General features: G+C 42.3%; 1 protein-coding gene across 1 annotated transcript in view; it reads right to left on the bottom strand.

Annotated features, from left to right (window-relative positions):
- The window catches only part of LOC115170317 (annexin A5), a 29,260-nt gene extending 17,195 nt beyond the window's left edge, over positions 1–12,065 (bottom strand). Inside the window, exons 1-5 of the mRNA XM_029726696.1 lie at positions 12,012–12,065; positions 11,704–11,745; positions 7,653–7,740; positions 5,952–6,046; positions 4,624–4,737 (exon numbers count right to left, since the gene is read on the bottom strand). Of these exons, the coding sequence (XP_029582556.1) occupies positions 4,624–4,737; positions 5,952–6,046; positions 7,653–7,740; positions 11,704–11,706 (300 nt within the window). The 5' untranslated portion in view covers positions 11,707–11,745; positions 12,012–12,065. The remainder of the gene's footprint in view (positions 1–4,623; positions 4,738–5,951; positions 6,047–7,652; positions 7,741–11,703; positions 11,746–12,011) is intronic.
- Between the last annotated feature and the right edge of the window lie 2,885 nt (positions 12,066–14,950).

Here is a 14,950-nt window from a genome sequence, read left to right as displayed (position 1 = left end):
GTGACAGGCGCATGCGCGAAGGCTGCTGCCTCTACTGCGGAGGTCTCAGCCATCTCAGTGCAAACCCGCAAACCTCCACTGGGACAATCGTCAGCACCAGATTCAAGCCTTCGTGGACTCCGGGACCGCAGATAATTTCATTGATCAAGACTTCGCCAGAGAATTATAAATCCCCTGTGTGAAATGTCCCATCCCTCTGCAGATTCAAGCCCTCAATTGATGCCCTATTGGCTCTGGCCAGGTGACATATCAGGCCAAGCCCATTCTACTGCAGGTTGGGGTGAATCACTCAGAGACACTTAGTTTTATTTTGATCACGGCTCCCGAGATCCCCCTTATCCTAGGGTTCCCCTGGCTAGCGCTACATAACCCACTACTCTCTTGGTCCACGGGACACCTACTAGACTGGGGTAAGAACTGCCAGACTAACTGTCTAAGAATCTCACCTAGAGCCTCGACATGTCCCCCTGCATCCATTGAAGACCAAGACTTCTCTGCTCTCCCTGCCCGAATACTTCGACCTCCGGGAGGCCTTCAGTAAGAGGCAAGCCACCACCCTCTCTCCTCATCGACATATAACCCATCTTAACTCCCTCCCTGAAGCTGCAGTCATGGACAATTACATCCGGGAGTCACTGGAGGCAGGTTTCATTCACTCCTCAACATCCCCAGCTGGTGCAGGTTTCTTCTTCGTGGGAAAGAAGGATGGAGGTCTGCATCCCTGCATCGACTACTGAATGCTGAACAGGATCACAATTGGTCCCGTGTGGCTCAGTTGATAGAGCATGGTGTTTGCAATGCCAGGGTTGTGGGTTCAATTCCCCGGGGGACCAGTATGGAAGAAAAAAAAATGTATGAAATGTATGCATTCACTACTGTAAGTCGCTCTGGATAAGAGAATCTGCTAAAAAATTAATAGTTTTTTTTTAAATAAAAAAACAATTAAGAAACGTTACCCCCTACCTCTGATGTCCGCCGCCTTGGAGCTGGACCAGGGGGCCCAATTATTCACCAAACTGGACCTCTGCAACGCTTACAATCTGGTGAGAATCAGGGAGGGAGATGAATGGAACTCCCTTTAACACCCCTAGTGGCCACTATGAGTATTTAGTCATGCCATTCGGATTACCAAACTCACCGGCAGTCTTCCAAGCATTTGTCAATGACACTCTTAGGGATATGTTGAATCGGTCCGTCTTTGTTTACCTCAACAACATCCTGATCATCTTCAAGACTTTTCCACAACACATCCTGCATGTCCAACAAGTCCTGAGACTCCTGCAGAGTCAACTATATGTCAAGATTGAAAAGTGTGAGTTCCATGTATCTCTAGTCTCTTTCCTGGGTCACGTTATCTCTACCGCTGGCATCCAAATGGACCCTGTTAAGGTTAGGAGGGTCACTGACTGGCCCCATCCCGCCTCACTCAAACAGGTCCAGCGGTTCCTCTGGTTTTCCAATTTTTACAGGCATTTTATACGGTGCTTTGATGCGGTGGCAGCGCTTCTCACGGCCCTAACCTGCAAGTCCCAGACCTGTTTTGGCTGGACCCCCGAGGCTGACAGGGCATTCATGGAGCTCAAGGGACGTTTCTCCTCCGGACCCATCCTCGTTCATCCTGATCCTACTCGTTCCTTTGTTGTAGAGGTGGACGCCACGTACACCAGAGCAGGGGCGGTCCTTTCATAGCGGAACAAGGGGGACAAGATAATGCACCCATGTGCCTTTCTTTCCAAGTGGTTCTCGCCAGCGGAACGCAACTACGATGTAGGCAACCGGGAGCTCTTGGCAGTCAAGTGGGCCCTTGAGGGGTGGAGACGCTGGTTAGAGAGGGCATATCATCCTTTCGTGATCTGGACGGACCATAAGAACTTGGTCTCCATTCAAGAAACCAGGAGGTTGAACACTCACCAGGCAAGGTGGGCTCTGTTTTTTAACAGGATCAACTTCACTCTAGCCTATCGTCCAAGATCCAAGAATCAGAAAGCAGATGTCCTGTCCGGCCAACACGATGTCTCTAATGAGGAGAGGGACTCCGAGCCCATCATCCCCAGCTCCCGCATTGTGGCTCCCGTGTTATGGAGTATAGAGACCACGGTACGACAAGCCCAGACCCGAGAACCTGAGCCCGGCGGGGGTCCCACCAACAGACTTTATGTTCCGCGATCAGCCCGTTCTTGAGTGCTACAATGGGGACACTCCTCTAATTTAACTGGGCATCCAGGGGTTAATCAGACACTAGAGTTCCTGAGGCAGAAATTCTGGTGGCCCAACACGTTTGAGGATGTGAGATCCTTTGTTGCGGCCTGTTCCACCTGTGCCAAATGCAAGTCCTCACGACAGCGACCTGCTGGGTTGCTCCAACCTCTGCCCATACACAGTCGTCCATGATCCCACCTGTCCGTAGACTTTATCACAGGGTTACCTCCATCCCAAGGGCTTATCACTATTCTGGTGGTCGTTGATCGGTTCTCCAAGGCAGCCCATTTCATTGTCTTACCCAAGTTGCCCGAAGGAGACAGCTGACCTCATGATTACACATGTCTTTCGACTACACAGACTTCCCCAGGACATTGTCTCGGATCGTGGGCCCAGTTCGTTGCATGGTATTGGAAAGCCTTTTGCTCCCTGTTGGGGGTGTCGGTGAGTCTCTCCTCGAGGTTCCACCCACAGTCAAATGAGCAAACAGAGAGGGCCAACCAGGAGCTGGAGAAGTTCCTCCACTGTTTCGTCCACCAAGGTCAGCAACTAGAGCAAGTTTCTCATCTGGGCGGAGTATGCTCACAACACAGTGCCAAACTCGTCACCCCCCCCCCTGCTTCCTGAACAAGAGGCCGAAGTGGGGGTGCCATCAGCCAAGGCGTTCATTTGATGACGTCGCTGCACCTGGATCAGAGCGCGATCCTCCTTGCTCCACTCATCTGCCCGACACCAACACCAACACCAGGCAAACCGGCACCAAAGGCCTCTTCGGCTCCTCCAACCGGGTCAACGAGTGTGGCTGTCCACCCGTGATCTTCCCTTAAAGGTGGACTCCAGGAAGCTCGCTCCACGCTACATAGGACCATTCAAGATCCTGAGTCGTATCAACCCAGTCACCTATCGTCTCCAGCTTCCCAGGTCTATGAGGGTCTGTCCATCCTTCCATGTCTCCCATCTCAAGCTGGTAAGGACCAGTCCCTTCTCTCCCTCACACCTGCCCCTCTGCCCCCTCAACTTGTCGATGGTCGCCCGGCCTACACTGCCCGGCATCTGTAGGAGGCTCGTCGGGTCCGAGGCACCCTGCAGTACCTAGTGGACTGGGAGGGCTACAGCCCAAGGAACGGGCGTGGGTGCCTGCCCGGGACATCCTGGATCCGGTACCTGTTCGGGACTTCAACCAACGACATGGTGGTCGCCCTGGCTCCGCGGCTGGAGCCGCTCCTAGAAGGGGGGTACAGTCATGGTTCCACCTATCACCAGAGGGTGGCAGAGACCGTCCTAGAGACACACTCAGGTGTGTCCTATTTACTCATTATGATTTCCCTGTTAAAATAGATGTGTTTTCTGTTGTCCTTTGCTGATGCTTGAATTATGTGCCATGTGCGTTTGTCTCCTGAGTGAGTTTTCGAGACTTAGTGTTTTTTGTTTTCCCAGTGTTACTGTGATCCTTCCGTTACCATTTCTCAGTAAAGTATTATGTTTATCCTTAACCGCTGATACCTCGTCTGGTCTCTTCTCTGCACCTGGGTCCAACCTCACCATGTCACATATTGCCCATAATAACAAGCCCCAGAGTGTACCTCTAGGGCTTGTTATATGGACAATTACATGTGTGCAACGGATGGATAGAAATATTAATGTAATATACAGACCTGACATGTGTAAAGCCGATGTCACACAAACCAACTTGGACAATATTGATGGAACAAGTAAGTGTGTGTTTAATTGCCTCTCAAGTAGCTGCATTAGTGTGTGTGTGTGTGTGTGTGTTTAAATGCCTCTGAAGTGTTTCATTAGTGCATTGTTGATATAGTCCCAAAATGTTTTGCATGTCAGCAAGTTTTCAAGATATACAGACTTTTTAATGTAAAATACCAGCTTTATTTCTGTATTTTGAAAGTTATATATCTTGAAAACTTGACCACTGACATGCAAAACATTTTGGGACTAAATCAACAATGGACAAATGAAAGAAATACCAAAATATTTTTTGGGGGTGGAGTTTTCCTTTAACCCCTGACCCTGCCAAAGCCTAGCAGTACCATAGTACTCAATCAGTCTTGGACAAACCTAACAGGGCTACGTAGAAGATGAAAAACATGGCCACACATATTACACTTGATTAGTGTAACCTATAATGGACTGGCCTTCTGCAGGGAAAGAAGAAAATATTTCAGGAGAGCTAGGTTTAAGACCATTAACTGATGGGGCATGTTAACGTTCACCTGAAATAATCTTGACACATGACCAATATCCTGCACATACTGTACCTGATTGTAAAAATACCATTACAATTCCTAATTCTACATACCTTAAACTGTACTTTACCTTCATTCTATGTAGACTCACGTTTGGCTGCACAATACATGGCTTATTATTGGAGCCATAACCAAACATAGACTATACATTGCTGTACATTACCTTGAGTGCTTTATGGAGTTGAGAGGCGTCATAGGAAATGGGAGGCATCATCAACGCCACAACGAGCGTCTCGAACAAGCCTCCCAGCTCCGACTTTAAAGCACTCACAAGATCCTGTGGAAAAATAAAGTCAATATTAAGATAACTTAGACAATGGAAGAAGTGCTTGCTTTAGACAAATAGAGCCAAAATCTCTTACTCAATTAATACATTTGAATTCTTCACAATTTAACTTTGAACAATGGAAGAAGTGTTTGATTTGGACCTTTAAAAAACAAACCAAAAAATATTTAAGCCGAATTCCTTACCTCAATCAATTTATAAAAATTATTACAATTTTGTATGATTCATATTCTGATAACTTTGACAATGGAAGAAGTGTTTGTTTAAAGTAAAATGAAAACAAAGAATAACAGAGCAGAAATCCTTACCTCAATCAATGCATTTGAATGATTAACGGGTGTTTTGATAACATGCACATAGAAGTGTAAAATACTTGGTTTATGAGCGAGAGTTCAATTTATTAGTATTGACAATAAAAAACATGAGTTGAGTCACTCCTAGTACATACAGTATACTGGAGAGAGAGCGAGAGTTATCAGACACCCTGATAACTACATTTATTGTTGGCTTTCCTCTTATGTTAAACCACCAGACAATTCAACACCTGACTCACAGAAGTGTACATCGGAGTAGATTTTTATCAGCCGTTTACCATAGATTTGGGTATTTTTGAAGTGCCGATCTGAATAAGCAGAGGCCAGAGAAAGAGAGCGCGAGAGAGAGGGGTGGATGAATAAAGAACAATTTGAAAGTGAGACTGACAAGGAGAAAGAGGGGGAGGAGGGATATGTGTGGATGGAGAGATTGTGGGTGGGTAGGTAGGTGGGTGGCAGGTAAAACAACTTATGGCATGTGTGGGTGGATAATATTTCAGAACTCTCATGAGGGCCTATACTGTAGGTATTGGACAGATGCTATTCATTACAGATAAGTCACAAACCTCTCCCAGTCCCAGTGCTGCTAGCTACGTGACATCTGCGCAATGGCAATACCGTCATGCTAATCTGCCCCTACTAATAAACCCCACATCTGAGAACAACAGTAAAGCATTTTGGCAGTATGTGGATGGATTCTTCTTATTGAAATTCATACTTGGATATCCTGCACAAGGCCATTGGGCGTGCATATGCTCTACTCTTCTTCAGTAACAGTAGAACAAATGGCATGCTGTTTTCCCTTAGGTAACCCTTGTTTTGGCTGATGAGTGATGGGGTTGGTGACATGATCTGTAGGCTTCAATCAGAACTGTAAGCTTCCTGTCTCACCTTTCCGTGGGCCTTCTTGTACTCCACCTTAATTTCCTGCCGTTGATTGTTGCTGCGCGATGTCAAGAGCATGAGAATGGTGTCCTCATAAGTACCTGTCAAACATGATGACAAACGTACAGCAATTCATCTTAAATCAGTGACATGAGAACCTGTCTTGATCATGAATTGCAGAACTCGTTAAAACAAAGCCACCCCTACCAGTTTGGAATAACTAGTTAGTTACCACATTGTCTATTTATAATGGTGTAGTGAACCAAGTAAAGAAATTCGGTTTGTGTTTACAACGATAAAGGGATGATTCACCCCAAAATCTATGTTTATCAGTGACTTCCATGCCCTTTGTTGAGCTGAGTCCATATTCCATAAAGATAGTTTGGTCATTGTGGTTTGAAAGGCAACAACAAACATGGACAAACTATGTTGGCCTGGACCACGCTATATGTATTCAAGGAAATCTACAGACCTCAATTAGATTAGCACCCATGTAATTTCATCTGGAGGATGAACTGTCCCTTTAATAAGCACTAGATCAACATATAGACCTATTCTCACCAGAGAAATGACGAGACAAATGGACCAACGCACAAACAATCAATACCAATACTTTTAAACGGCATCAATAACTCTTGGATACAGCAAATTAATATCAGGGCTGAGACAATTCACGGCATTTCCTGGGCAACGTTGAAATAGAATTGTTATCCAGACTAAATTATGCCATAAAGCAAGTCACCGCTAATAATGTTATCTGGTTAAAAGATCAGAGGTCAGATTGATTTTGAGCTCCAACTATAAGTCAAGCTATAATTCACAGATATGCCTCCATTTTACGATCATCTTCCCCTTTACTTCCTCTGTACAACGTTGTGTCTTTTGGGTTCAAGGTCATCAAATGAATCACAACACTGGGACAATTGGTTTAAACCAATGACATATGGAGGAAATTGCCGTTATGGTGGTCATTACAGATGTAAGATCTTAATTTGATTATTCTTTTGTTGTTGAGATTTTTCCTGCTAGGCAGGAAATTAAAACTTGTAGTGTATTTGAATTTTAAAAAATCTTCAAAACTTTAATTTCCAGACTTGATTTGCCCTAACTAAAAATGTATTGACCCCTAAAAAATTATAATCCACATAATAATTCACATTTCCTGTTGCTGCAGGATTATTTTCCTGCTGTAGCAAACTGGCTCAAATTAAGATCCTACAATATATCTATATGTACTGCTGTGATGAATTCCAGGTCATTTGAGAGGGAAATGAAGTTGAAAGGGAGAGTAAGAAGTTCCATAAAAACATACCATTACAGTGGCATTAGGGGAAAATAAAGTATTGTACAATATATTTAAGTACAGGTTGTTATAGTAGCAGCCTGACACTTTGCACAGCTAATTCAGTTTTTCTAAGCAAAACATTTGTAATTAAGCAATAAATACTCTGTAAATACAGCTTAATACAAAAATGTTTACAGTATAAATACATATTCCACTGCAGTTTCTCTGGTAGAGTTTATATCTGCGGCTCAGTTGGAAAGAGCGTGGAGATAGAAACCCCAGGTTTATGAGTTCAATTCCCTTTGGGGCCACATACTAATATGTTTACTCTCACTGTACTGTAAATTGCTTTAAAAGTGTCTGCTAAATGCCTTATGTTGTATTTTTATATTTATAACTTTAATTAAGTGCATCTAACTTACCTATGCCTTTCATGGCCTTGTGTAAGAGCTCAGCATCCTGCTTGGCATTGAAGTTGACAAAGTCTTTCACACTGCCTCTGTAGGAAGCCTGTGGGAAATAAATAACAACTGGTGAACAGAGGGAACAGAATACATTGCCTGCATTTCCTAAAAATGTGTCATTGTGGGACAGACATGGGGGGAAATGTTTTGCACAATCAAACTATAATCTAGCTAGCAAGTTTGGTTGCAGAGGGGAAATCTTGGCATCAGAAGGGCGATTCTAGTGGGATGTTATGCAGCTCTGTCTCCATGCTATCCTCTTCTGTGAAACTGAAACTTTTTCAGAAGGTTCTTCTCAAGATGAGAAGTTCTTCATAGACACTCTGTACTTTAATCAGTCCCTTCCAGATGGTTAGGCTACTGTAATGTAGTCTGTGTTCATACATGTTTGCAATCAATGCTATCGCGGAAGTAAACACACACAAACTCACTTTGATAACCCTAGCCGGTGTCATGGAGAGTCATCATTCTCTAAATTCTCCTTGGTTTCATCTCTGAGGAAAATATAATTTGAGGAGAAAAGCAATATAACATCTCTTTCAACCTCTGACTCAGTCGGATCTCAGCACAGGTGTGAGATTTGAGAAAATTATCTTCCCCTCTCTTCAGCAAAGCTATGTCCCCACAATTTGCTTTGTTGTGCATTCCTTTGTCTAAGTACCAAGAGTTTACTGGTATGTGCTGATCGAAAAAACACACAATTTGAATCAACTGAACGTTCAATTCTGCTACATAGACCCTGGTTCAATTCCAGGCTGCATCACAACCGGCCGTGATTGGGAGTCCCATAGGGTGGTGCACAATTGGCCCAGCATCGTCTGGGTTAGGGTTTGGCTGGAGTAGGCCATCATTGTAAATAAGAATTTGTTCTTAACAGACTTGCCTAGTTAAAAAAAAACATATTGAGAATGCTGCTGGTTAGCTAATGTTAACAATTGTCCTTTGCTGTAGCATTACAGGTCAAATGAAAGGCTATTACCACAAGGTCTTCAATTCTTCTACTATGTTTAGTCATTAAAAATGTTGATATAAGGGAGCGACTGGATTTACAAGTTCATGGGTGACTAGATAGAGGGGGTGAAGACTACTTTAGTGGCAGTTGGTGACTTCAAATTTGAGGAGGATGATGGATTCATATTATTTTGAAGAAATGAAAGCTAATGGGAAGACAATCTTCATTTGATTATGATCTGAGACACTCTCCCATAGATGTGGTAAAGAGGTCAATGGAACTCGACCAAAACAATGGAAATGCCATGGAAACACGTGAGGGAAAGATTCCGTGGGGGAAAGATCCCGAATCTCCTCATTGCCCCCCTTCAACATTAGCCTAGATTTAGGCTATTGTTTATTTGTGTATTTCACACTATGTTGAGGTAAAATTGGAGTATAATGCTTGTATGGATGTCAACCAATACATGTTAATTTCCTCGTCACCAATCAACTGCATTATAGTTAAAAACAACTTTTACTACCACCACCGATTTCTCTATGCTAGCTATGCTACCATCTTATATGAATGGGAGTTAGCATTTAGAAGTCACTTCTTCTAAACCTGAAGAGACCACTTCTAAATGTTATGCAGCCAAATGTATCCAAATCGGACTTTAGTAACCACACTGGGCCTGTTACAATACATCAATCATGACGGATTTGACGAATATCCACTTTGTTAGATCAGATTTGTTGAATGTGCACCAATCCTGCATCCTTCTTCTATTCCCCACGGTCTGCATTCTAGTGACCTCTTTACTGCATCTATGCATCTACACTCAAGTTCACATGGGTCATAATGACCTCAAAGGTTTGAGAAAGGATGAATGAAATGAAATGAGTAGAATTGCCAGAAGAAGAGACACATTGACTGACTACTGTCCTACGTAAAAAAAAAAAAAAAAGATCTCCCTTAACTTCATTCAAGTAATAATACAAAGAATCAGTGATTCATGTATAACTCAATGCATCTGCTATTTGTATTTACAGCTGTCCCCTCCTGTTCCTTGATTAAGAGGTGATGACTACTCCACTCTACTACCAGTGTCAACTCTCTTCTGACTTGATAGGCAATCTGCACAAACAGTAATCAACCAATGCAAATAGGCCTATGGGACAATCCACTGCTTGATTGATTGCATTTGGCTGTATTTACTCAATGGCTGAAACCCATTACGAGTCACACCAACCAAAAGAGACCATGTCTGTCTGTCTGATTTATTTCAAGTTTCTGACACAAAGTGATTGGAGTCCTTTTACATTTATGTATAGGGATTGGACTGAGGATGGACATTACTATTCTGAGCTAGAGCCCCATCAGTTAACATAGTCTACCTGACTACCTAGGGGTTTTCAAGTCAGGTCTCCCCCGATGAAACCCTGTCCTAGGTGGGTGGGGTTAGACCCACCCTATCCATGTTACCATGCTTATGGTATTACAGCACTATGCAAATTAACCACCATTATATGTAAGTGGACCTCTGTCTTTTTAATCATCTAATCAAATAGTTAGAAATATTCATAACGAGCTGAAGAAGACCTCTACAATCAAATCAAAGAAGTGAACTGGATGAACAAGTGAATACTTGATTCCACAGCAGGGGAGCTGTTTGCTGTCATATTGCACTTTTAATGAATCAATCTCCATAGAGTGAACAACTTGAAGTTTGAAATGAAATTAGATGTTCTTAATTGGAAATAATATGCTTGTTAGGTTATTAGCTTTTTCTTCAGTACATTATGTAGCTACTGAAGAACCCTTGGCAGTACAGCAGCTAGCTACTGAATAACCCTGGCCAGTACATTATGTAGCTAGCTACTGAAGACCCCTTGCCAGTACAGTCACAAGCTACTGAAGAACCCTGGCCAGTGCATTAAGTAGCTAGCTACTGTAGAACCCTTGCCAGTACAGTCACAAGCTACTGAATAACCCTGGCCAGTACATTATGTAGCTAGCTACTGAAGACCCCTTGCCTGTACAGTCGCAAGCTACTGAAGAATCCTGGCCAGTGCATTACGTAGCTAGCTACTGTAGAACCCTGGCCAGTACATTATGTAGCTAGCTACTGAAGAACCCTGGCAAAAACATTATGTAGCTAGCTACTGAAGAACCCTGGCCAGTGCATTACGTAGCTAGCTACTGTAGAACCCTGGCCAGTACATTACGTAGCTAGCTACTGAAAAACCCTGGCCAGTACATTATGTAGTTAGCTACTGAAGAACCCTGGCCAGTACATTATGTAGCTAGCTACTGAAGAACCCTGGCCAGTACATTATGTAGCTAGCTACTGAAGAACCCTGGCCAGTACATTATGTAGCAAGCTACTGAAGAACCAAAAGTAGCCATCGGTACATTATGTAGCTACTGAAGAACCCTGGCCAAAAGTGGTCATTGGTACATTATGTAGCTACTGGAGAACCCTGGCCAAAAGTGGCCATCGGTACATTATGTAGCAAGCTACTGAAGAACCAAAAGTAGCCATCGGTACATTATGTAGCTACTGAAGAACCCTGGCCAAAAGTGGCCATCGGTACATTATGTAGCTACTGGAGAACCCTGTCCAAAAGTGGCCATCGGTACATTATGTAGCTACTGGAGAACCCTGTCCAAAAGTAGCCATCGTTACCACAAGAGGTTGGTGGTACCTTAATTGTGGAGGACAGGCTCGTGGTAATGGTATCAAATACATCAAACACATGGTTTGATGCCATTCCATTTGCTCCGTTCCAGTCATTATTATGAGCCGTCCTCCCCTCAGCAGCCTCCACTGATCGATACATTATGTAGCTACTGGAGAACCCTGGCCAAAAGTGGCCATCGGTACATTATGTAGCTAATGAAGAACGCTGGCCAAAAGTGGCCATTGGTACATTAGGTAGCTACTGAAGAACCCTGGCCAAAAGTGGCCATCATTGGATAACGATCCCAAGTCAACCTGAACTTGTGTGGTCCATTTCACTGATGTATTTGCAATACTTTGAACTAACACAACAGTAAGCAAACAAAAACACTTACCATATATACCTTGTTGACGAGACTAAGTAGAATTGGTCAAATCTGAAAAAGCAATTGTGTAAGCATAACAGGTTGTTAAATCATCATTTTCAATTTCATGAGTCACTCTTCATAGAACACAAATTTCCACCAACAGATGGTCTTCGAATTTTGTAGAAAAACATGGTAATTCCTAAGTAAAATTAATTGAGCATAGGAGATCAAATACATGTTTTTTACATTAAATATACTAATGATTTTCTGTCTTGTCTCATATAATTCACAAAAACATTGCAATATGAATAGAAAAAAACTAAAAGGTATCTTACCAAAGATGTCTTGTTTTCTGACCGCTAAGAATGGACAGTGCTGTAAGATACCGTGGGCTATGAAGATGTTATGGGCATTGACACTCCTCTACTCCACCCCTCAACAACAGCAGTGTAGTGTGTGGGGATGGCCTAACTGTACTACTCGGCTGTCCAAATAAAGTGTCCTATTTCAGCAGCAGTAAACCAAATGGGGGATCATGACCAAATGCATTCTGGTGTTTTTACAACGTAGTATATGGTCGATACATTACAACACTAACACATGGACAAGAGAGACAGTAAGAGAGACTGTTGTGACAATGAGGGATCCAATAGAGATCTTTTACCACCCGTTTGAATTTCCGCCTAGAATTTCCCTAAATAGGCTATAATTAGGGCTTTCAGACTTCAGAGACTTTATTTCACCCACGTCCCAACTATCCCATTCCAACCTTATGTTCTATTTCCTGGAAGCACCTGTCAGGTGGATTGAGGCTGCATTTACAGTACCCCACAAGGACTAAACCACTTCTCAACCACCTCACCAGACCTGGGTCTGATACACATCAAATACTTTGTCATTTAGTTTTCCCGGTACAATAGAGTAGCAATACAACAATGCACATATAGAATAGTCCCAAAAGTACAAACACTAAGCTAAATCAAGAGCTGCACACCTCAAAATAATTTCTAGGATTTTAAAGTGACATGTCGGTATGTACTTGACCTAGGTCTGAGCAAACATGGGTCATCTACAGTATGTTTATATTTCAGAGATGGAGGCATGTTAAATAAGTCAATGTTAATGGAAAATCATTTCCCCAGCTTTCCCGTGTTTGCTCTGCTTGTGTTTGAGATACTGTAGAAATATCCGGGTACTTGCATTGGATGTGTTATTAATCACTGCGTTTATTGAGATAATGGCAGTCAGGCCAAATTCATGGTTTAGGAAAACAGAAGTTTGTTTAAAAAAGTAAGTATTCTGCCTCCCGAGTGGCGCAGCAGTCTAAGGCAGTGCATTGCAGTGTTGCACGTCACTACAGCCTCTCTCGAGCCCTTTGGGGAGTTGCAACCATGAGACAAGATCATAATCACAAAATGGGGGGTAAAAACATTTAAAAATAAAGTCTTCATTAATAAAACTAACATGTTCTGGTATGCCTTCATCAGCTAATTTTATTCCTTTACAACAGACTTCTTTGTAACTGATGAAAGCAGGAGAATTGATATGTTGCAATGTAATAATTATTCAGAGAATTGATATCTGCCAATCATTCAACAATCAGAATATTTTTTATATAATGTAGTATTTACAAACAACTGAAACCGAGTCAAATATAAAATCTCTGAAATAACATTGTTTACATGTACATTTATGCAAAATATGCCATGGTGTATCAACAATATGGTCGCAGCAAGGGTGTTGTAGACTCAACATGGATCTACCAACATTTTCATTAAAGAAAGACAAAATATTTAATGACAATTATTTATAAAACAAAAACTGGTATCCAATAACAATTAGTCCAATAACTTTAGATGGATAAAAGATAATCAAAACAGTACATAAAAGACGAAATATGTTTTTACTAAAAGTAAACACTTGAATCAATTTAACACTGTCCCAGTGTCTATCCAGGTCTACACTTTTCAGTACTAAATGAATACTGTGCTTAGTGCTGACCAGGGGAGAACGACTGCACCCTCTCATTGAAGCCATGGAGTTCAAGACTGACCTCAGTACTGCAGGCATTATTTTCAGAAAACAGGATCCCATTATAGTGAATGAGAAAATGGCAATCTTCGTGTAAATAAACACATTTTTCGAAGACAATCATTGCTTCTATTTCACTAGTTTTACGTCCTTCAATCAAATATTTTTAAACTGCACACAGAATAAGTTATAAGAATCATTTTGTTGCGAATGTACCCCGGTCAGCCTTCAATTTGAGATACTCAATGAGTGGGGGCAGTACTGAGCTACAGTAGCCTGCAACGTCACTTCCTGGAGTAGCTCAAACTGTGCAAGTTATGTCTTCATGAGACACCATTTTAACCAACTTCCTTGGTTTCAAATGCGCTATTGAGTCTTGACATAGGAATGAATGGTGTCACGTGATCGATGGCTTTGTCCATTAATATACAGTCATTGGTGCTGATGCTGTAACACCTTCTAAGTGTTAGGAAATTAACACCAGTACTTTTACAGTAACTTGTTTTTGGGCATTGTTTTAACACTGTATGTTGTAAAGTCTAATTTGAATATATCCTAGCGTGCCTTGCTTTTTCAAGTGAATTGTAGAGTTATCACCCATGACTGTATTTGATAGTGACAGAGAGATGGTTGTTGAATTCATTCATTTTCAGTCCTGTGGCATTCACTAGGTGAATGTTGTCATTAAACTCTTTATGACAATAAATTACATATAGTACCAGTCAAAAGTTTGGACACACCTACTCATTGAAAGGTTTTTCTTTATTTGACTATTTTCTACATTGTTGAATAATAGTGAAGACATCAAAACTATGAAATAACACATGGAATCATGTAGTAACCAAAAAATTGTGGAGGCCAGGTCATCTGATGCAGCACTCAATCACTCTGCTTCTTGGTCAAATAGCCCTTACACAGCCTGGAGGTGTATTGGGTCATTGTCCAGTTAAAAACAAATGATCGTCCCACAAGCCAGCTTGGAATGGCGTATCGCTGCAGAATGCTGGGGTTGCGATGCTGGTTAATTGTGCCTTGAATTCTAAATAAATCACTGACAGTGTCACCAGCAAAGCACCCCCACACCTCCTCCTCCATGCTTCACGGTGGGAACCACACATGCGGAGAGCATCCGTTCACCTACTCTGCGTCTCACAAAGACACAACGGTTGGAACCAAAAATCTCACATTTGGATTCATCAGACCAAAGGACAGATTCCCACCGGTCTAATGTCCATTGCTCGTG

The sequence above is a fragment of the Salmo trutta genome, chromosome 3, assembly GCF_901001165.1.
Source record: "Salmo trutta chromosome 3, fSalTru1.1, whole genome shotgun sequence".
Classification (NCBI taxonomy): domain Eukaryota; kingdom Metazoa; phylum Chordata; class Actinopteri; order Salmoniformes; family Salmonidae; genus Salmo; species Salmo trutta.
This window is presented reverse-complemented; position numbering and strand designations above follow the sequence as displayed.